This window comes from Dromaius novaehollandiae, chromosome 2 (genome assembly GCF_036370855.1).
Source record: "Dromaius novaehollandiae isolate bDroNov1 chromosome 2, bDroNov1.hap1, whole genome shotgun sequence".
Lineage (NCBI taxonomy): Eukaryota > Metazoa > Chordata > Aves > Casuariiformes > Dromaiidae > Dromaius > Dromaius novaehollandiae.
In genome coordinates, this window is record NC_088099.1 from 134,004,870 (window position 1) to 134,029,351 (window position 24,482).

Sequence of the window (24,482 nt, forward strand, 5' to 3'; positions counted from 1 at the left end):
ACAGGGCTGCAGCATAACAACAGGAAGGTTTGATAAAAGATCCATTGACTGAAGTCATTTAAATCACCCAACTCATTCTTTTGGGTTTAAACTATGATTTTGTAGTTGACAAAAAATTTTTAAAAAATTGTTTAGGGTTTGTTTTTCTTCAAGAGTGATTGGTATCAGCCAGGAAAAAACTGATCTTGCTTATCAAGGAAAATGATCTTAGTCCAGAATCAAACTGAAAATCACCAGATGCACACCCCAAAACTAGATGACTTTGGTTGCTGGCAAAGACAGGAGACAGTGTTCATCAGTGGCTAATATATAATCACAATTCTGCGTGGCTTAGCACCAGGGTGGCAGGAAGTTATGGGAGGCTTCATTTGGTTTAATACAACTGTTGTGTATGGGAATGCAAGTGCTAACACAATGCCGCTCTTTCCATCTGAGACTAAGACGGCTATTAAAATAAACAATTTGCTTAAGTGAGGGTGGTATTTGTCAATCAGCCTTGAGAACTGCTAGCTAGCTGAGTCTTCCTAGTCCAGCTATTCCTAAACTTTTTCATGTTCTGACTTTGCTTATGGTTAAATCTGTAGATTTTGTCAGAGTCAACTCTATTTGTAAGCTGCAATCCCAGATAGGAAACTATGGCTCTAGGCAATAATTTCAAGGATGTTCCACATCACAGTGCTCAAGAGGAAGAATATGAAGTATTTCAGACTAGATCTGCCTATGTCACGTCAGTTTTAAAGATCAGACTTCATATGACATTGGAATGAAAACAAGGACCTTTAAATGTTTGTTCAGAACAGCAGAAAATCTCATAGAATGATGAGGGTAATGAGGTGATTAGAGCATGTTGCAGACTCAGGTTTAAGACATTGTTCTGCTTTCTGGATAGCAGAGATTTTTCATTTGAGATCCCTCTGCCTAAACTACTGGACAACCATGGAAACAGAGCATCTGGACAGATGCAAGTGGATACTTGCAAAAGCCTTTTTCAGTGAAACAGCATACTTAGATTAAATTTCGCTGACCATATTACAAAATCAGGCTGATGTTCTGTAGGGTCCCGCTTTGTGAGGGAACCAGCATTTCTTGGGACTGAGGTAAGATGCAGAACAGATGCTACAGGCCTTCCTGTAAAGTCAGGAAACGTGAGACACCCCCAGTGTTGCACCAGCTTTGCAGGTGTCACAGCAGATTTAGCGTTGTTTCCTAACTGGAGGGAACTTTCTGTCCCTTCCCACATGGAGATCCCCTGCACTGAGCCAGTCTGCTAGCACTGATCCTCAGGAACATGGCTTTTCAGAGAAGATAAACCCAATGAGCAAGTCTTCTCTGGCAAATGGATGGGCAAGTGGAATGGTTAAAGAGGAACCACAAAGGTACTGAAGGACAAAACTTAGCTGAACTTGACTTCCAGACTAGTCACTTTTGAGAAGTCTGTTTGCCTTATGTGGAATATTGAGAATGTCATAGTTTTTTACTGAAACTTGCAACCTAGAAAGAAATGACCATTCATTGCCCTTGAACTTTCCATGGTGTACAGGGTGGGAAAGGGGGAGTACAATTCATCATTGAGCTCTTGAAATTGGTGCTGTGCACTGAAATAATGCAGCTATTAAAATCTAGGGATGAGCTTTTTCAAAAGGAGATGAGAATGGGAGAAGAGCATGAACTAACAAGATATACAATATCGATCCACCAAGAATGATCTGCAATTATACCTCTTCTATTTTATGTTTCACCTGTCTTTATTTTTCCCTGTTGTATCTGTCATTAATGTGTATAGGTCTAGTAGCTTCTGCTTGGGCAGCCATCCCTTACTGACACTAGGCTCATTAAAACAATATAAGAGGCTGAATGGACTGGAAGTCTAAAGGGTTACTTGGTCATTCAAGGCCACTATATCTTCCTCAAAGACTTTCATACCTATCAAGCTGGCAAATGACTGCCTCCATGTTGCCATGTACAAATATACAAACATTGGCATAACCAAATCATGCACACAGAGACAGTCTTAACATAATAAATATTATAGTCAAGTCAAATACTATTCTTTCTTAACTGTTAACATCTTTAAATACCATTATTTATTAAACACTTCAGTCTAATTCTAATATATCCAATTTATTTCAAATTAAACACTTTCTAAATGCTATGCAAACGACAATTTCTTTTGAAATAGATGATGAATTTGAGTATCTCATTGCAAATTTATTTACTTAAATTGTAAAACCCCCAATCCTCTAAATATTAACACTAAAATATTAAAATATTTAGAATATATATGGTAAAATCCAGTGGCAGATGCACTGGCATCACTGAGAGATACACAAGCGTGCACTAACTACTTCCCCACTCCTGCATGGTGCTTAGCACACCACTCTCATTTCATGTGGCCAGATCCTCTCTGCGAATCTGCTGGAAAATTTATAAAATCAGCTACTGGAGGATGATGCTCATACAAGAAAGACCCTCCAGATGGTCTTATTAATATAACTGTATCGATATAGCTTCCTTTGCTTTGTGGTCAGGGTACCTTGCATTTAGGCTACCTTTGTCTCTTAAAGCAGGTAGAGCGAACAACACATGACAGATAGTAGTCTCATTGCTTAACTCCCTGCAGGAAGATAGTTTGATATGGTTGTGATGAACATCATAGAAAAAACAGGATAGAATAGAATAGAATAGAAAAAAGTAGAAAAGAATAGAATAGAACAGAACAGAACAGAACAGAAGCCGGTGGAGGTTACAAAGCTTTCACGTTGGCTATTGTGTTATTGTTGGACAATCACAGGATCAGAGCGCTGCAAAGATGAATGTAGTTGTCTTTACTTCCCCTTTTTCCTCTTGCCCTACAGCAAGCATAGCTTAGCACAGTTTATAGTATTTCCAAGGATCTATTTTGTATTCCTAGATTTAATCATTTCATATCCCTTGGATGCTTCTATTTTTATTGTCTAGAAGAAGGGGAAACAATATTGCCTTTCTCAAGCCTCTTTCTGACTTCATTTCTTTTGATGAAAGGCTATTGATTCAGGTGTGTTTGAGTGAACCTGTGAATACACTGCTGACTCAGGAGTTCTTTAGAGTCGCTAAAATAAATGTGAAATGCATGATTGTTTTTCTTATGTAAATAATTGGTGAAATAGAAAATGATTCTGTTGTTATTTGCAAAATGCAGTGAAGGGATAATATTGTTATCAAGAGATGTGTGCTAGAATATTTGACTTGTACCTTCTAGATTCCATTTGTCTGCTGTCAACCTATACCTGCTGTTGCCTTGTAAGCATTAGACACTTAAACAAAAAAAGATAGCACAAATTATTCACCATTAATTCTTGAAAATGAGTTACTATTAAAAGCTTAATTGTTTGCTGAGAGGGTCCAAATTAGTGGACTTTGCAAGATCAAACAAAATTGAAGATTTTTGTCCAAATTAAAATGGAAACATGCATCCAGAATAGACCAAATGAACATGTATGCTCCTGTAATAATAATTTTATTATCTTTGGCTTGCAGGCCAGACTTTTAATTATGACCCTTTATATCAGTGAAAACCATGTATTTGGGATTAAAAACCTATTTCTTTAACTAGTCTAGTTAAAGACTGTGGTTTGATATATTCTATGCTGCAACTTTTATAAAAACCAGAGAACACTTCTAATAACACTTTTCTAATTTCATGGTTCAGTGCACAGTCAGTAAAGATTTAAATAATTCAGAAAGAAAGCCTATTCTGTTTCTTTATTAGAAGTTTGAGTCAGGCAAATTCTTTGACATTTAATAGGTTTTTAACCCTTTTAATAACTTCTTATAATGAAATTTATTGGAGGTTGTTTTAAATAAAGGGTTATTATATTAGAGTGAATAGCAGTCGGTAGTTTTTTATGATTAGTTTTGAGACCTTGGCCCTGTGTGACTCAAAGGATATTAAAACATAAAGTAGAAAAGAATGTTAATAGTCACCAAATTAACTGTGTACCAAGAACTATAGAAACTGTATGTTACTGCATTCTTGTCATTATGCAATTGTGCTGTAAAATTTTGCAGTCAAATTTTGAGTATATAATTGTTTTAAAGGAGCTTAAGATCACTTACAGAACCAGTACTGTATAAAGCAACCTGAAGTGGTTTATTTTTTAACAGAATGATTCTGGAAAGATTAGAGTAGTAAATTTAATAGTGGGATTTTGGTTTTTTTTCTTTTTTTTAGTTTAGGGTTCTATTTACATGTGAGGTTTCTGCTGTTTAATTTTAAGACTGTTTTCCTAATCAACACAAATTTTGAATGATTCTCTCATTTTATGCTGAAAATGCACCAGGCATGGTATGTAAAATACACTCGTATACGACACTCAAATATCCCCCTAATACCCCCTTACTTTAAAACTTAGTCTTTCATTATGTCCTTGGCTGACATAGAAGGGAATTATAAAAATGAGATGATGAAAACACACGTCTTCCTCTGTTAGGTGATGCTTCGGGTTATTCCTCTCAATGTGTTTTGAATGGTTCTCCATGGTCATTTTACAGTAACATCAGCTTTCATAACAAATCTTTCTTTAGAGCTCATTCTCAGGTGTATGTGTAACAAGAAGATTTGCTTACAGATGTGATCTATAGTTTAAAGCATAACTGAATGCAAATAAAGACCTAAAATTATGTGTATCTTTGGGTTTGATCAGCCTTCATTCATGCTAGGACTTACCAGCTTTATCCACTCCAATCAGTGAGTCCTAACTTGTTTTCAGATTTCAAACTCATAAATATTGGGTCACTTTTTGTTTTTCGCTGCTATACAAATGCATATTTTCAGTTAGTTTCAAGTTATCTCACTGTTTCCTTCCATGAAGGAAAAAAAACCCCCATGAAACTGTATGTTTTCAATTCAGGAGACATTCATCTGGAATCCTACCTACCAATATGTATTGACTAATATTGTGGTATTGCCACTCGAAATAAGTATGAACTTTGTAAAACACTTTTTGAATGTCTACAATAAGTATTTCTGTATTTTAAGATGCTCTTTTAAGCTTAAGACTTAACTCTGATTCTATGATTCGCTGATATTGCTTGCATTTTGGATCATTGCAAAAATGTATGAGGGTTTGTTTGTTTGTTTGTTTTGCAATTGTTTGTTCTCACTGGAAATGATGGGTGTATTCTCCCAAACACAGTTCCTTTTCCATATGCTAGCTCTCCCAATTCTGCCTTGTATCTTAATGTACGTTTTTTTCTTTTGAAACCATGACTTACAGAGTCAAGTGGTTATGTAGAAAATCAAATTCTTTCTCTCTTTTTTAATAAGTATCTTTGTGTCGCTGGAAAACTTCTTGTAGATGTACAATGGTTTATGGTACAAGACAATTAAAAACCTAAGATAAAAACAACAAAATTCCTCAGCAAATCTTATGATTTTTCAGGAGGTTGGCACAACTGAGGCTAGTGCTACAGTTTAATGTAGCACCATTCAGGAATAGACAAAAGTTCAGTTTTAATATGGCACAAGCACTGGCAGAATTTGCCCTGGAAATAAAAATGAAAGATGCCTAGTAACAGGTCTATTGCATTTACATGGTGACTAAAATAGGTGACACCAGTGAAGAAGGAAGCACATTGTGGGTATCTTGATAGATCCTCTGTGTTTTTCTCTCAAAATCTTTGTTTGAAGTAATTGATTGAAACATAGCCTCACATAGTACGTAAAATTGTTTCTCCCTGACTAGCCTTGACCACTCAGACAAGAGGTAAAAAACCATCAACCATTTTCACAGACTTCATCAGAAAAGCTCACATGGATTCTCGGCTAGTAAAAAAAGACTAAGCAAAAATTGCTGTTAGACCTGATGGTGGTAATAGAAATACTACCTGCTGTGCCTCCACTTGAATTTGCCCAGGGTAGTGGGATATGTGATCTCTGCTTGCTTCAGTGACTGAGCTCTATGTATTTCTCCTTGTGTTTTAATGTTTTCATCTCCAGTTGTAGAATCCCTAGTGTTTCTTGCATACACTTAGACCTGTCATTTTTATTTTAATCTGTAAAGCCAACTGGTCCTTCTTCTTTCATTGACTGGTTACTTTTTTTAGAAATATATTTAGAGAGAGAGAGACAATTTGGGCTTTTATGGCCTTTGAGAGTATTTTACATCACATTTCTTAATTACAGGAACAAGTAAGATAATAGAGGAATTATTATTTCTAACAGCACGTTCCATTTGAAACTGCCTGCCTAATTCTTCTTGTGAAAAACCTGTTAGCTTCCTAAAGTCACCATCTGGGTTGTTAGGTATGACTCCTGACATTTGACTCTCTGCATTTTGCGTCATTAACCAGCTAATATCAGAAAGACAGCTCTTAGGGATTTTTGTGTGCTATAGATTATGGATTCCTGCTATAGAGATTTGAAGGATTCTAGCTGAATACTGTGTCAGATGAGGATATCTATATCTTCCAGAGTTTTGGGCATGGCTTCAAGAAAGATGAAGACTATTGGACATAATCCAGGGGACAGCAGCAAGAATGATCAGAGGTGTAGAAAACACAGCTTATGAAGAAAGTCTTTCAATCTTTAGGTTTGCTTGTTTAGACTAAAGAACAGAAATTGAAAAGAAATTCATAATAGCCTTCAAGTGTGTAGAAGTTCTCTGCAAAGAAGGGGAGAAACATTCTTCATGTCCACTGGGAGCAGAGCAAAAAGTAGTAGGTTTAAATTACAACAAAGGAGATTTAGGTGAGACATTACGAGGAAAAAAAAAAACCCTTTCCAGTGTAAGGATAGTTAAGCACAAGAATTGCCTAGGGAGGTTATGAAGAGGTTAGACAAACATCTGTCAGAAATGATTTAGATATAGCTAATCCTGCTGTGAGATAAAGTGTTGGACTAAATAACCTTTTGAGGTCCCTTCTAGCACTATTTTCTGTGAATCTGTGATTAGGATAGTGTACTCATTTTGTCCCACAGTAAGATGTTTCTGTGTAGGGATTATGTGACTATATTCTGCCCCAAATGCTGTTCTTCATTTCTGCTTTAAGCCAATGGGTAGAACGATGGTCTAACGTTTAAAGCACTTTAGTTTTACTCTTACCACTTTAGTAACTTTGAGCAGGGCGCTTCTTCAAGAGCTTTTTTCAGTCACACGACAAACAGACTGTTCGGGCTGTGGGATAAATATGTGCCTATGAAAAGGGTTGTAGGTGCGCACCCCAGCAGTGGTGGCTCTTACTGTCTTTTGAACTGGCAGACAAACACTTAATGGGCGGATGCTCGGTTTCTGCCTATAAGAGTAGTGCAAACAGAAAAATAAAATAGCCGTGAAAGGAAATGTATCCTAACTTCCCTGAGAGTAAAACCAAAATAAAACCAGGCGTGTTCTAAAGCTGAATGTAGCACTGGTTGTGAAATATTCTGGACTTGACAGATGGAAAGTGATATTAAAGCGCCATATATTATCATTATTATCTCATCAGAGAGGCCATGGAAGGTGTCAGGTTAAGACTGTCCTTATTCACTGCAACATTCAAACCCGTTAACTTTGGTCCCCGGTTTGGGACTCTGCCACCCGGCAGGATTTGTGCGCAGCTTTGTGCTCAGCAGAGCGTGTTCGCAGCATTGCTGCTGCCTGCCGAGTGGGGCTTCCGCTCAGCCACACGTCGGTGGGTTTTGTAAGGTCCTCTTTCAGCTATGTGCATACCCATTTTGTCTACCTATTTGGTCTCCTTGGGCATACTGCCCAAGCATACCTTTCGATGCTGTCCTTCCTCTTCCTCTCCCCCATCTCCGCAAAGTGTACAAGGTTGCCACCAGTTGGTGTCATGTTATCTGCAAACACATCGTATGTAGTCCTTCAGTGCTGGAGCTAAAAGTGAATACAGACTGTTTAAAAATACGTGTTATTTAAAGATGACAAACACAGAATGCTCTGCAGTATCTATCTGATAATATTTGGAACATTTTTGATAAAGTTAAATAAAAGAGCTTTTAATAAAGTAGCATTAGCTTTAATAATGGCAAGCGTGTTTAATTTTACTTGGGATAAAAGTAATCAAAATTATAACCTTGCTCTACTTTCACTGAGGTGGATACTTTGCAAATTTACTCGAAACCCCGAAGCACCTGTTTGAAGCAGAGTCTGGGATAGTGCTTGTTTACATTTCAGAGTTCCTGAAGCCAGTAGGAGAAGTATTCCCATTAAAAGCCCGGCATTGCTTTCCCAGCCTGCTGTCATCTGCCGAGAAGCTTTCTTCTTGGCACCGATCCGGCCCGGAGAGGTGCCCCCCCCCGCAAAAAGCCAGAGGTGCAGGAGCGGGGCGGCGCGTTGCCAGGCCCTGCCGCCGCCAGCAGCAGCTGGTGAGCAGCGCTCGCAAGCGCAGCCCCGGGCTGCCTCCGCGCCACCTCCACCGCTCGCCAACTGCTCCCCAGCCACGAACAGCTGGATGGGGAGGAGATGCAGCCAGGGAGGAGGCAGGCTCCTGGTGCCGTGGGCTGCCAGCTGGAAGGGGCTGGGAGCTCTCCGGGCGGAGATGTTTGCCTGGAGGGAAGCTGGTGGCTGGGAGGGAAGGGAACAATAAGAATCAGCGACAATCTTTAAGAACGTAAATGTCCGTCGGGATTCAAATCTCAGCCCTCGACTGATTTTGCGCGCTGTTCTGGCTTCCTTTCTCTCCTCTAGCAGTTTGGTAGTCATTACATGTACTCGAACGTATCTGTATTGATAACCCCTTTTTTACCAAGAGCTATTAATTTCTAAAGCAATATAAATACAGGTGTAATTGGGATGTCATGTTGTCAGAATCTATTTCAAACAATTTTTAGAGATACAAGTACATTTAAAGTGGGTAAGTATTCCAGAATTAATGGTATGATCAGCTTGATTTACTGCCAGCCAGTCAGCTTTACAAAATCGATCCCCAAGCTCATAAAATATCTCCCTAAAATTTGTAATATTTCACTCTATCAATAATCAGAAAAAAGGTGAAGTTCCAGATTTATCTTTTCTTTTCCTGAGCCTGATTCAGGAGCTTACTGGTTGAAAGATATCTCATAGATTGCTCTGATACACAGGACTGTGTATATGAGAGAGAGAGAGGTTATAGAAATCATGAGTTTTAAAAAGTAAAAAAAAAAAAAAAAAATCACTTGAGTGATCTTTAGACATTTTGGATGACACTTCTAACAAAGACAGTCAGAGAATAAATGTGGTTATGTTAATATATTGAATCATTAGCACATGCCCTTATCGTAATGGAACTTACACAACGATAGTTCCCGTCAGATGCTGCTTGATATGTATGGCATGTTTGTCTCATGCATTGAAAGACAACTATATCTATTTCATTTCAGCTTTGAACCGACACTTCAATTTTAAATCACCTACCAAACACCCTAGCTTAAACCTGAGCTTCTTCTTGATACTCTTTGTCTTTTGTCATCTCTCTGTATGAGTACACTGAAAGACGTTATAGGCAATCTGCTATGGTGTCTGTGTATGGTACATTTGACCTCTGGATAAGAAAAGAGTTTCATCCTCCAGTGCTTTTAATTCTTATCCTTGCAGAGACTGAACTTGTTGCTTGAATTAAAATAGTATGTCTCGTTAATATTAAGATGCGGTGACCCACATAGCACAATGGATTCAACTCTGCAACTTCAGGGCTTTCAGTTCATGTATGTCTTAGCAGCAAATCAACAGAGAGGAAATCATTGATCGGGCTGTCAATGAGTGGATCCTTCTTGTCAGTGTTCTACATCTCACTGGGCAGCACAAGGCAGAATAGATTTGGACTTAAGAGTAGATACTCAAACTCTGAAAACTCTAGATCCCAAATTCACCGCTCAAACACACACAAATCTTATGGACAGTTGGAACTGGAAATGGGCTTGAATTTTGAGGATATCTGTGTTCTGATCTGATTCTGAACTTCAGAGTGCAAACCTGTCCCTGCTTGTTAGCGTTTCTGCAATACTCGAAGCGCAGTCAAGCAGTGTCCCTTTGTCCCCCCCATAGCAAAACAAGCTTTCAGTGCTCCATGCTATTCCCACGGGCTGAGGCTAAAGCCTGAACAGTTTATAACAGTCAGTGTTATGCAAATGTCAATTATATCCTATTTTGTTTATTTCCACTATTTATATGTTTATTTAAGTACTTGCCATTTCTTTTAAACACAATGCAGCCAATCAGGCAAACTGAGGTCTGAAGGAACAGAGCACTTCATTAGTGATATGCTTAATACAGTTTTTTTCCTCTCGTAGATGCAAGATTTACGGAATACAGAAGGAGCCCAGTATAGTTCCCATCCTCAGATGGCAACCATGAGGCCAAGGGTTCAACCTGCAGATATTAGGCAGCCAGGAATGATGCAGCACGGGCAGCTGACTACTATTAACCAGTCCCAGCTCAGTGCACAGCTTGGTTTGAATATGGGTGGAAACAATGTTCCTCACAACTCACCCTCTCCACCTGGAAGCAAATCTGCAACTCCTTCACCATCCAGTTCAGTCCATGAAGATGAAGGAGAAGATAGCTCTAAGGTAGGCTTAGATGCTAGGATTACAATGTAAATGGTGGATATTTTTAGGACCTGCTAAATGGATCATATGGCCACAGTTATTAAGGTGATACTTTTTTAATTGTTGGTGATTGAATGAAGTGAAAAAAGGGTTATGAATACACATCTTCCAGTTCCCAGTCAATTCTTCAGGCAGCTTGAGTAAATGACATCATTTGTCTTTTAGTGAACAAACTGGGATCCTGTAAAAGATTAAAGGATAGCCATTCCTGTAGGACTTTAAAATAAAGGTTGAGGTTTCTCACTTGCATAGAATGGATGCCTCTTCCAAGTTAAAGATCAAGCAATTACTGCTATAAAAAAATGTAAAATGTGTGCACAATATGCTGATCTTTGCTACTTGATCACAAGATGAGTGAACATCATAGCAACCAGAACAAAGAGATCCCCTAATAACTTTTAAAATCTTGCCTTGAAAAACTCAAAGGCCCATTGTGCATTTATACTTTTGGAGCTGCTGATACTCCAGCATGATATATTTAAGCTTCATTTTAGTGCCACTGCAGGCATAAAGTAATAATAATCATTTAAGTAAAAAATAATAAATTTATTTAAATGTTAAATAACAATCTATATAGCAGCTTGCATGCAAAAACCTCCCCAAACTCCCCAGATCCTGAAAACCTTCCCAAAGTTAAGCAAGTATATTATCTTAATTTTGGAGACACAAAAAGATTGTGACTTAGCACAAAGTCTTCCAGTAAAGTGGAAACAGAGCATGTTGAAACTGAATACCTCTTAGCACTGTTTTATGGTCACTACAAAATAGCAGTCCTATTATGCAGTAGTGAAGATGTTGTAACATAGCCATAACTTGTGGGGAAAAGTTGCAGACTTGCAAGGAATGTGAAAAAAACACATTGTGAGTCACTGAGGAGGTATAATCCAGTCAAGAAATGTAAGTCTGATTTGTTTTCAAATTACATTGTTTTTCATGCCTCAAGCTATAAAATAATCATGTAATTGGAAACATATGTTTTACTACATTTTGAATAAATTCTGATTCAAAGTTTTATTTCAGGACTTTACCCTTATTTCACAAACTTTAAGTTTTAAAACTTACTGAATAATTCATACATTTTAAATGAGCACTTCCTTACTGAGGAAGACTTTAGAATACAACTATGTAAAAATAATTCCAGGCAGCCTTTGCTTTTTCAGAATAATTTATTCACTACTCCTGTTTCTTGTTAATATTTTTGTATATGGTGAGATTGTGCAAGATGCTGAGATCTTTAAACTTCTGGAGAGAAAGTCCAATGAAATAATTGAGGTATCCTTTTTTCTTTTATTGAATACTTCAATTAATTAATCCTTATGTGTGATGTACTTTTTCAACACTTCATGCTAGCAAAAATGTAGGATGGTGGTTTCATGCAGACAGTGACTCATCTGAAGCTAGTATTTTCAATAAAGAAATACCAAACTCTGCATACCGAGTAAGACTTGGTGCTGCCTCTGTGGATGCCAGTTTATATAGTGTAGATCTTTCTAACAAGGCATGCCGTTTCGGAAACCTCTCTTTAAAATTGTTTCAGTCTGAGTAGAAAAAGATCAGAAAAGGGAAAACACACAACACAAGATTGAAAAGAAAAATTAGTCAGTAGGCAGAAGTTGATACATTACCTTCAAATTCTTCCACAATTACCATTTTCTGTGCTAACAGTAACGTTTTGAAGAATCTTAAAATTGATGATAGAGGGCTTAAAGTAGTCTCTGACTAATAGGGATTAAACTGCAAGCTTGATGGGGGGCCAATTATGCCATATCTGTCTACTGTGGGATTTCTTACATGTTCCTGTTAAATGCCTGAAGTTGGCCACAACTGGGGACAGCGCACTGGGCTCGAACAGCTGATCCAATATAACAGTTCCTTTATCCCTCTGTAAAAGCCAAGAGATTTTGATTAATCAGTATAAGAAAGTAGTGTATTGTTGTAGTTTATGATTTAAACCCCTCTGTTGTGTATCTTTCTGTCATACTGGTCCTCCTGGAAGCTGCCACTTCCTATCCACGAAGGGATACAGATACTTAGTATAAACCAGCTTTCTACTGAGATCTGTTTCCACAGCCGTGACAGCATACGATTTTCGCAGAGCTGCTCTGGAGGGGTATCTGAGGTTTCTTCTCATTCCAGAAGTTCTCTTCCTAGTGAAAGAAAACGCTGGACTGGGGCAGGAAGCCATAGAGCAGCAGTTCTGACTCTTGTGAGAGCTGTATCTTTTACCTGCAGATAACTTTGCTAAATTTGGAGTTTTCTCTTTTTTAATAAATTGTCCTGTAAATGTGTGAAACGATTTAATAGACCAAAGGCAGAGTTCATTATTCAATCATTAAATAGCGACGCACACCTTGAAGTCATGTGGTGGCTACCAGAGATGATCATACTTGAACAGATTTCAAAGCACAGCTTCATGAAGTCAGTAAGATGTTCCTGCCATGAAGACTGTGTAAAAAACAAGTCCCTCTGAATTCATCTTATTATTAATAACAGCAATAGTGACATTCTCCTGTTTAATTGGCAAGAGAAGACAATTCCTTTACCAACATTGATCAAAAAGACAAAGTATATTTTCAATGTCAGATGACCTCCATTCATTTATACCAGCTGAATACCCAGCCTTACATTTAACAGAGAATCCACTGAACCTTTGATAGCAGATTTGGTAGAGAAAACCCTAACAACCCTAACGTTTCTCTGTGGAGAAAAAATAAAGAAATCTCAGTGTCCTGTTCATGTTTGCATGAATTTATAAAAAGGGGATGACAAAAAGTATAAACAAATATATGCCTTTGGACTAGAAATATAATTGTATCCCTACTGCACCATTGATTTGAGTGCATGTAGGAAATTACCATATCAACTTAACGCACATATCCCAAATACCAGCAGTAAAGAAACTTTACAAACTGATGTAATTCTGCATGCACTGCACTTCCAGGCAGTTCATTCAGTGGACCACATATACACAGCTACTGGCAGCAGCTGTTAAGTATTTTTTGGCAGTGCTCATTCTAATAAGGGCTATTTTGTATAGGCCACTTGGACTTTAAACTGCATATACTCCTTAGCTAGATTGCACAAAAGAGGGAAAGGAGCTATGTTAAAGAGTACTTGGTTGCGCTAGACTCCATTACTCTGAAAGCAAGACAGCTGACGTTGCTTGACCATATGGTCAGTGACAACAGGAGCATCATTATGAGGCTGCATCTATACAGGTCTAAAGCTGGTTAGTACCATGGAAATATGAACTGTAGTCTTTGACCAAGGCCTGCTTGTGCAGGTGGTGTAAATCCCTAAGTCTACTTACGTCTTCTAAGTTCAGTATGTAGGACTGTCGTTAGAAGAAGAAGGGGTAAACTTAAAAATCTATAGCCATAAGTAACTATAAAAACATTCTAAACAAAGTGGCCACTTACCACATTCTTTATTCTGACCACTGGAATATTACATTTATGTAATTCTTGCCATAATTCATATTGTTGGATCATTAAACATGTATTCTGTTACTGCCAAACATAATTGTGAGATGCTGAAAGCATTATTGGTTTGCAAATATGTACTCCTCCATAGATGGATGACAGGGTTTTCTTCCATGCTCATCTGAATATCACTTATGAGCGAATTTCAAGTAATGTAGTTCAGAGGGAAGATAGTCAGAGGACTGCAAGTAGCAAGAATTAACTAACAGAAACACGATTACCAGAGAACTGCTGCAGCATATTCTCTTTATGTGGTAGAGGTTTTACAATATTTACTTTATATGATAAAAGTTATAAGTAGAATTCTATGTTGTCTGTTCAGCCTATTATGCAGATGGTGCTTGATTAAAATCTATTTTAAACTACAGTGATTACTGCAAGATAGTGTGCATAAAACAGCTCTCCTAGCTCCATTAAAGGCTTTGGTACTATTGCACTTTATTTTAAATATGCTTATAGACATTTTCCAACTTCTCAAGGGACATTTAGATATCCACGATGTGCCTTACTTGATCGTTTTAAACCCTACACTAGATATTCTTTTGATCTATTATGTGTGCAACATGGTTAATGTACACTTTTTTTAAGTGAAAGATTATTGCTTTCTTGTGATAAATAAGTTAAATACATCACCATAATTAAGCAATAAGCCATGACAGGAGGTGGATTACGATGAGCTAACTACACCTCTAGGGATTTTGAGACAAAAGTCTATGCCTAGCAGAATATATATGTTTTTTATTTTATTTCCCATCTGTCTCTGCTTTGGTGGTTAGAAGTGGAGTCTATGATGCTGGTAGACTGATGAGAGCATAAGGTAGGCCATCATCTCAGCCATTTGCAAGGATGTTAGTACTGGAATTCTGGTATTCTGTTTATTTAGTTATTTTTGTATAAGACAAATAGAATTTCCCCTGTGAGTACTTTCTTTTTAAAAGTCGTTTTTGAAGTCTCTTGATCAGTCAGGTTAGAGAATTAGATTTTAGAGCTGTTCTCAGAATGATTTACCAGAAGACTTCTTACACAAGTTTCCGCAGCACATCACCTAGTTTAAGGGTATTTTAGACGGTGTGGTATCCTAATATACAGAAATCTTATAAATCTCATTAGTGCAAAAATACTTCTAAAACTGGGAAAACTTGGTGAATGATGAAGGTAAAAACTTTAACTATGGCCTCAATTATTGTTAAGGCTCTTTGCTCATGGAGTTTGCTTAGAACTATCTGGAGAGTTTGGATTGATATTGCCAAATTAACTAGGGAGCAGAGAGTATGTACGTGCACACAACATTCCTTTGAATTTCATTTAGGTGGTAGTTTTGTCTACCTTGTAGGCTGAAATAACAGCAAAGGACTAGAAGTTTGACAGAGGTAACTTAATGATGAGTAGCACACTGCTGCTGTTTTTCTATATTTTCTGAAATACTGCCAGAAGGCTTCAAGGCTATTAACCTTATATTAAAGATATATGTAGTATAACACAATGCTTATGAAACAAGCAACTTCATTTTCAAGTTGTAGTCATCACATTGTTCTCATGCTTAAAAAGCCACAGAGATCCAGGTTGTTCACTGTAGTCACCTGGGCCCTGTTGAACATCGTGCAGTGACTCATGTAAGAAAAATAAAAAGATTTTCTCTCAAACTGAGAATGTGCAGCCATTTTTCTCAGGTAGTTCTGCTGATTTGAAGAGCACTAGTGCTCTGATGTGTCACTTGATAAGCATTACTAAAAAAAAAATACAAGCATGTAATGAAAGTCATACCTGTTAGATTGTGACTTTTACACCCTTAATCTTCTCATACTTCAAACTGCTTGTGATGTGCAGTACACTGGCCATGCTGTCAAGAGAAAAAAGCCTCTTAACCCTCTGGTTAGATCACACATCATTGCTAGAGGTATAGTGAATTGAAGGATCATGTCAACAGGAAGATACACTGGCATGGCGTGCCAGTCTGTTGAAGAATTAGTGTCCCTTTATATATAGGCTTGTAAGTCATTCAAGAAAGTAGGGTGCCGTGGTGGTGATCAGGGTTTCTGAGATACTAAATAGCAAAGTGTAATTGCACTTCACAAATTCGCATGTTGCATATGCAATTTTTTGGTACACAGACATGCATGTGCATTTCCCTTCATGCACCATTCCTCTTTCACTCCTTTTTTTAAAACCACCAGGAATTTTCCTGTAGAGGAGCAGAGAAAAAAAATCTAGAAGGATCAGAAATGATCCTCTATAGGGGTCCAGACTAACTGATCCATACTTATAAAAATTTGTTTCTAAAGATTTTAATTAGGAGGAGTCACTTTATTCACAATCAGATTCTCTTCAGATCCCCTGGAAGGACACCCACGAGTTGCAGTAGAAGGTGATCTGAGCCCTAGTCTAGGGTAGGCCTCTCAAAGAAAAGGGTGAGGATAAGAGGAAGGCCAAAATTACAGCGGTGTTGCTGTCTCCAGATGGTTCATTTGGTTGAATTGGTGGTCAGTGTATAATGAAACATGCCCTGGCTTTACTCATTATAGATAGGCATGTAATGGCCATTAGTAATAAAACTGAGAAGAGGTGAAAAGATGACCAGGTGAACTATAAATGAGGTAACAATCCTATGAAAGCAAAATGTAAAGCTCTTCAAGGGAAACAGTTACATAATCTAGAATATTTATAATGCATTTTGTAGAGTCAGATGATGTCAACGTTTAGATTTTCAAAGATGACAATTAAAATGCCATTTTACTTGCAAAATCCAAAATGTCTGTGCTTTACAGAAGCTAGCTGAATTAAATTGGCTTTTTTATAGTACTTTTCTCATTTTATGTTACAGGTCAATGGAGGAGAGAAGAGACCTGCTTCAGATATGGGAAAGAAACCCAAAACTCCCAAAAAGAAGAAGAAGAAGGACCCAAATGAGCCACAGAAGCCTGTGTCTGCCTATGCATTATTCTTTCGAGACACTCAAGCAGCTATCAAGGGCCAAAACCCAAATGCTACTTTTGGTGAAGTCTCTAAAATTGTAGCTTCAATGTGGGACGGCTTAGGAGAAGAACAAAAACAGGTACAAAATGTGCTGTACCTCGGAGACTTTGTTTCAGGAGAGTGTTATCTGTGTCATCTAAGCTCTGTAGGCAGCCTCTTTCGTTTATAGAGATGAAACTTGATTATGTGCAGAATATGATTTTAGGAGAATAAGATAAGGAGAGTATCACTTCATTTCTTTTGAGTATTTTAGTTTGGGGGTATAAGGCAAACTTCAGGATTATATTTAGGATTATTTTATGTTGAAGTCAGCAGGCGTAAGATTTAATTACAGCGTTGCCCTGTCTGTGTCAGTGTGATGTAGATGTGCCAGTGCCCCCATGATGGCGGAGCAAGAGCTGGGCTCACACTGTCTGCCGACACATCTGGCTTTACGGAGGGCAGTCCAGATGTGCTGACCAAAGGAGACCCATGATGGACTTGGTCAGATTGGCCATGCTCTGGGGTAGCCCGTTGCACAGTATACATGCAGGCTGTGGCAATTGGATCTCATAGTTACTTCCATCTTCATTTTTGCCAGTGGAAGCTACGGTCTTTTGTAACTCTTTGCGCTTTACTTGTTATTACCTTTAATTTCTTTTTAGCTTAGGCCTAGTGTCTGTTCATGGCTAGTCACTGAAGATTGCACCAGTGGTCTTTCCATAACATGCTTCCTGATTATTTAGCACTACATTCTCTCTTTTTTCAATGGTATCACTAAATGTTTTACTTCATGGTAGACAAGTGGGATATACTGCATCTCACCTCAGTGCTGAGAAGTGACAAGAGCTACGGTGTAAAGTGGAAAATAAGAACGTTAAGGCTCAGGCCTAAGATATTTTGGGACTCCTTTTTTGTGTGGGCATTCCTGGGCAAATACTTTTTCACTTCTGTGTATTGAAGGTATTATTTCTATTTATAAAAGGAAATACATGTCAGTCCAAGAATGTTAGAGTCTTTATCTTTTTTTTTTAAATTTATTTTATGGATCCCATTTGTCAAATATCAAGATGGGGTTTTTTTCGTCACTGTCTTGCAGAAATACTCAGAGTGATCATAAGAAACAATCAGGTAGAACACAAAGCAATGTTAAAAGCCTCCTTTTGTATGCAAGTTAAAATAATAATTTTACCTACATCCTTATTTCTGCAGTGATTCTTCTTGCTCCTTCCTGACCTGTTGTGGTCTTTTTCACTAAAGTTTCACAAAGCCAGACTGATTTTAACATTATTCCTAATAAGTCCTTGTTTCTTTTACATGTGCACTTCAGAAATATAGAACTAAATGTGTTACTTAATCTATAAAATGCAACAGGACATATAATAACCAGTAGCATCATATGCCTTGGTACGTTGGTAAAAATGTGTATAAAACCTCACTACCCACAATGAACAAAGTATCAGGAATTAGAGGTCCACATGAACACCCTATAATTTCTAATTAAAATATAAAAGCAAACTTATATTTTAAAACATACTAAGGTGTGAGAGTTTATTTTTAAATGAAATATAATCCTGCTACCAATCAAAAAAAAAAGTGACTGGTGAAACCCAACTGCAAATACTAATGTTGGGTTTTGCAACCCTCAGTTGCTAATTATTTTTTGCATTGCAGTAGTCACTGAAGGGCATATATAGGATAAAGGGTATAAGGGTTTCCCGAATTACAAATATTTCCTTTCCTTTCCCTGTAAGGTTGGCAAGGTGAACAGACAGCAAGGCAGAAGGAGGGAAGGAAGGACGTTGGTTTTGCAGTGAGACCAGCAAAGCTGGTTCCATCTCAGTTGAGCCCTATAGAAAAGTGGGCAACTCTAGGTGAAGGTCACTGCATTAGTGAGTTTACATGGTAATGGCTGGCTGTGTTGTGTTTTTGCATAACTGCTGATAGAATAGATTGGATGGGTAAAGAAATGGGACCGTTAAGTAAGGAATGGCCAGGTAGGGACAAAAAGAATATGCTGAGGGAGAGTTGTATCGACTGCAGGAAGGAGATCTGGGTGGGTGTTGATGTCAACACGAATGGAGGAAAAAATACTAGTACAAAACTGCATCTCATTCATTTACACTGAACATATTATTATTACACAATAAATTATACAGTTAATAAGACTAATAAAAATGAGAACATTGCTTTGAATTCTTTATGTAAGTTAAATCATTTGGGCTTTAAAGAAAAGGTTTTCTTCACTGATGACTGGATGGTGTAGCTAAATCTAGTTCGCTATTAAATGTAACTGTAAGAAGAATCAGAATTTGGCACTTACTGACTAACTGAAAAAAAAGCTTATTCTATCTAGTATCTGCTGTTGAATAAGGTGCAGCATTTACAGAGTTTAGCTGGAGGAAAGATAACTTTCTGAATGTAAGGATCAGAGAAGTCACTGGACCTGGCACATTAAGGTTATTTTGTTTTGTCGTTTCTTCCTTCTGCCTTGTTTAATGTGTCCAACAAAGGCTGAAGTTAAGCCCTTGATCAGAGAGATGGTGTAGACCTTTCCAAAGAGCAGTTTGTCATAGTCAAACATTACTTTTGAAGATCATGGTGATGGGTGTTCCCTTACGACTCAGAAAAAGTATTGCCTATGCTTCTGGACAAGTTCCAGAGAAGAGGTTTTGGTTCCTCTCGGCGCCAGGCACCAGCAAGCTGGCGGCAGGGAAGGTGCTGAGCCCCACAAGGAATAGCTGCCCCAGCGGGGAGGAGCAGCCTGCTGTCCCTGCAGTGCTGTGCCGGGGCGGTAGGCCAGAGGTGAGAAGCGACGGACAATGGTATCGGATGTAAAAGTGGTGTAAAAACAATCCAGTGTAAAAGGGGTCACCCCTGGGGAGGTGACTTGGGTCCAGAGATAGATTTCTATCCAGGAGGGATAGAAAAACAGCAAAGTGGTGTTCTCTCGGGCTAAATACGACAGGGCGTACCAGGAAGGGCCTGGCCCTCAATCCCTCACCATGTTTGAAACTGCACACCCAAACTAGTGTCCCTCAGGAATGCTCCAAATGTTTAGATCTTTCAGCCAGATCCTGTGCTTGTTTTTTCTCCGCCACGTCTCATAATGACCGTTAATCTGTGGCTGTTGGGGTGGTCACTGCTTTTCCTTCCATAATGTTTGCTCCACCATAGAGTGGAGGCCGTCAACTGCCCGTTTCTGTTGTATTTGTTGTTTTATGAGTCGTACCAGAAGACAATGACCAGTCTTTCCGTAGAATTCAGTTTAAGACAAGTGCATTGAAACCTGAAATTTCTAGCTTTAATTTGGATTTCCTATTCATGGTTCTCAGCAATAATTGAATAAGTCCTACACTGGAATAGCAGAACAAAATTTATTTTCCTTATCTCTGTTGTGCTTCAATTAAGTTGAAACACAGCAGAATGATGTCCTATGGAATCCATGTAACACATCCGTAAAAAAGGGGCCTGCAATCAGATTTTTAAACCAATTATTCCAGGAGTTTGAGTTAGCGTATCTTTGTTGCTCTTTGACTCACTTTGCCTGTTCATTATCATCTATTAAGTGCATTGTTAAAACTCCAGGACCAGGCCCTTTCAAATCTAGCGCTGCACAAAGAGAATAAAAGATAGTCCTTGTTTCAAAAAATTGGCAATCCTGTTTTCTAGAATAAACTTAAACTCATTCTTTAATCCATTAACGATCTAATAGTACAAAGTAATGATTACAAGACTAGATAGCCTGTATTTTAAAGGCCCAATTTTTCAGATCCAGAGCATTAGTAACTGTTATGAAACCTATGTCTCTGGCAGGAAAATTGGACTCTAAAAATACAAATGATTAATGTAGTATTTGGAATTTGGCATTGAAGAAGCTTCAGAAATTCAAAAATAGTTCAGTAAAGAAACAATAATATCATTAGAGGAATACTTTATTGATGAATTATACTTACTGAAAAAAATTCAATTATCATAAAGCTTCTGGCTTTTATGTTTTGGAAGCTAATGCTTATTCTGGAATTTAAATAGAATTATGTTTCCAAATTACGTTTCCTGAATTGGAACTCCTTTTACTATTTAAATAGTAAATATAAATGAATCAGAAAGTAGAACATAATGCGGCTATTGAGAAAGAAGAATAACTTCATATTTTTATGCCAAAATGAAATCGCTGTTCCTAAGACCTGAGCCAGCTTCTGAAATCCATAGAATTCTTCTTGTTTTTTGCTGCAGATTGAGCACAGCATACTTAAAGGTATTGAAACTCAGTACAGAAACAACCTAAGGGCAGTGTATGGATGCCCAAGGCTTTGCAAAAATTTGGTAACCTGACATATCAGGCAGTAGCTAGAAAAGGGTTTGTGCAGGAACCACGTAGGTTTTTCAAACTGTGAAGAGACTAGTAAAATGTTATTTGAGAAAATAGGCTTTGAAAGATAAAAAAGCAAGCGTTATCATTGGCTAGATGATGTCCAAGTGTCTTACTGAAATTAGAGGGTGGTTATGCTTAAAATGTATGACATTCTGATTGTTTCCACAGAGAATATTGCAATTTATTAGATTAAAACAGATACCAGCGTACTTCCGCTCTTATTTTACCCTATGAAGATATTTTCATTTGTGTGTCATATATTATAACTGAGCCTATTAATCTCTGACAATACAAGGGCCATTGGCAAGTCACGCTGGTGTGCGTCTGTGTTTTGTTTGTACAAACCTGTATACGCAGAGGAGTCTAGGAACTAAAGGGACATTGGAAGTATTGCTGTACGCTGTCGTAGCTTCTTCTGATATTCTGAATTAGGCACAATAGTTACATGTGATCAGAAGAAGGGACTGCACTTTTTGTCATTTTTCACTGTAAGTGTTTTCTAAAACTCTTTCGATTAATAAACCTGTCAATAGGAAGCAGCTATAGCAGTAATACATTGGGAAATATTTTCCTCAGTGTTGTAGCTATAACAAAGGGAAGCTTTCAGTGGCTTTTCTAATTCTTCTCTTAGTATCACAAACATTGTTTCCTCCTTAGTCAGTACTATACTTCTGTGCATCCCATTTTTATAACATATTTATGTACATCATCGCCCTTTGCCCACATTTTTACTGCAAAGGGGAGAAAAAGAGCCCCCAGGGAAGAGGGTTCAGCATGCTAAATGGTTGCGTCTGTGTTTTTCAGACAGAACGCTGGTTCAAACTGGGTAAAAAGGCTACTTAGGTCATTTTCTGTCCTTAGATGAAAAAGGAAAGTCATTTTAAATCAGTACCAGATGTGCATGTACTAAATGAACCTTAAGTCTCTAATTGGAGACCTAGTAAAGCTGTAATAGATGTGGCAACTTACAAACAAAATATTCTTGTTTACATTAGTGTAACTTTAAAACTCCAGCCAAAGACCGTAATAAATGTGTTATTATTCTGAAGATGGAATTGAATGTCTGCTCAGTGTTCAACAAAATTAATCTCTGGTGTAACTTCAGTGATTTAACTGGAATTCTTAGAGGGATGGATTTGGCCTTCTATGAACAGCTTAGTGTGTATATGTATGTGCATATGTGTGTGTGTTTCTGTGCTTCTGTGTATTTACTTAAATATTGTACTGGCCTTGCAGCAGGAAGAAACCTAGGGGACCCAAAACCTAATGATCAGACGAAGCAGGCACAGCGACTGTTTGAGTGCTGTAACATATGCCTTCTTTCAGGCTGCATAATTCATACACAGCAATATTAGCTGCAGCAGTTCAGCTCAATAGCAACACCTCATTATTTTATCCCTCAGTATTTATTCCTATGTTTGACGCCTCATGAAATTACTGTTAATGTGTTTATATAAGGGCAGATCAGACACAAGTGGGAAGAATTTAATTTCCCACTCATTCTTTCCTGCTGATGTGTCCTCTTCCCCTGGTAGAAGTGGCAAGTGTAAATAGTTAATTTGCTTCAATTATGAGCCTGTCCTGCTAAATTAGAAGCAGCAGGAATATGAAGCGCCAGAATTATACTTACAAGGCAGCTGACAAATCCTCTGAGCTCACAAAATCAAATCATTTACTCCTCATTGGTGCTCAAAGACCCACTAGATAAAAGCTGCAGTTTATTCTTCAACATCTGATGGAACTTGGATTGTATGTTACCAATACTTAAGTAAATTGAAGTCCCCATGTATTAGTGTCAACATTTGTGATGCTGTTAGCATTTTCATTATAACCCACAAGCTTTCAAGGGTTTCTATTTTGGTCACTAAAAATAACCTAGACTGATTTGGGCATGAAAAATATCTGAGCGTGTTTGGTAGGTTTCTCTTGTGATCGCGGTGACATTTTAGCTGCAGCAGCACATTCGCCAGTGCAGCAATGAGTCTGGTAGATCAGGAGGCACTTGAAAAATAATGCCAGCCAACACTTTATGCCTAAAATGCTGATGCTGAGATACAGCTCACTTCTGGCATAACATGGAAGCTCTTCTCATGATGTGAAACACTGAAATGGATCAGAGATCCATTGGTCACACTGAAATGGATCCAAGATCTGTGTTACAGGAGGCCATGGCTCAGCCTGGTGTGTGGGGACATGCAGCCTCACGTGGCACCACGTTGCAGGGGAGCAGTGCCAGGCGATGCCTCGTCCCTCCGGGGGCTCATGGCCACGGTGCTCTCCCAGTGCTTGGCTTGACCAAAGAGTTCACCCCATGGCTGGGGGTGTCGGGTGGCCAGCAGCATCATGTTCCCCTGGCCAAGACTCGCCAAGATGGCCAATGGCTCAGAGCACTGAGGTTTGGGAGTTGCAGATCTTCAGGTGAAGGTAGCCGGTAACATTTTGAAAACATGAATTTGGCATTTATTCACTGTTACTTATACTTACATACTCATGCAAATGTTTGTTTTTCCATCTCTTATACCTCCTATAAAAGTTGCACTTCAAGTACCTTTATTTTTTTTATTATCACCATGCTAATGGTGATAATAAAGCAATCTCCAAGGAATAACTTTAAAACACTTGTAAGAGGATGAGAATGTACTTTCAGTTGAGTAGATAAACAACCATTCAAGTCTTAAATTTAGCTTTACTTTATTTTTGTAAATGAAAATAAGAAGCAAAGGCACATATGTGCGTGCATACTGCTAAAGTGAATTAGAAACAAAATGGATTCAGGGATAGGCACAGTAGAAAACAACTTACACCTTCCTTCCCAGCTACCTACACCAGCAAAGTAGCTTTTACCGGTGTTGCACATTATATCTCTTTGGGAAGTCCACTGTTTTTCTTGACAAATTTCTGTACTAAAATCATTTCGAAGTTTTAGATGAACGTAGGAAGAGTTTAAAACAACAGCTCCTTACGCTGGTGTCTTTTCCTTCTCCCTTCCTCTGAGAGCAGCTGGTCTTAATGAACTGGAACACAAGTGGATCAAGAATAGGCACACATACGCACAGCCACAAACGTATGTGTGTGTATATAAATATATATATGTGTGTGTGTGTGTGTG

General features: G+C 38.2%; 1 protein-coding gene across 6 annotated transcripts in view; it reads left to right on the forward strand.

Annotated features, from left to right (window-relative positions):
• Positions 1-24,482, forward strand: part of TOX (thymocyte selection associated high mobility group box) — a 221,249-nt gene that overhangs the window by 162,884 nt on the left and 33,883 nt on the right. For 5 of the 6 annotated variants that reach the window (XM_026102381.2, XM_064507503.1, XM_026102380.2 and 2 more), the window contains 2 exons: positions 10,247-10,525; positions 16,868-17,098. In XM_026102381.2, the coding sequence (XP_025958166.2) occupies positions 10,247-10,525; positions 16,868-17,098 (510 nt within the window). The remainder of the gene's footprint in view (positions 1-10,246; positions 10,526-16,867; positions 17,099-24,482) is intronic. The other variant, XM_064507506.1, reaches the window with a different exon arrangement.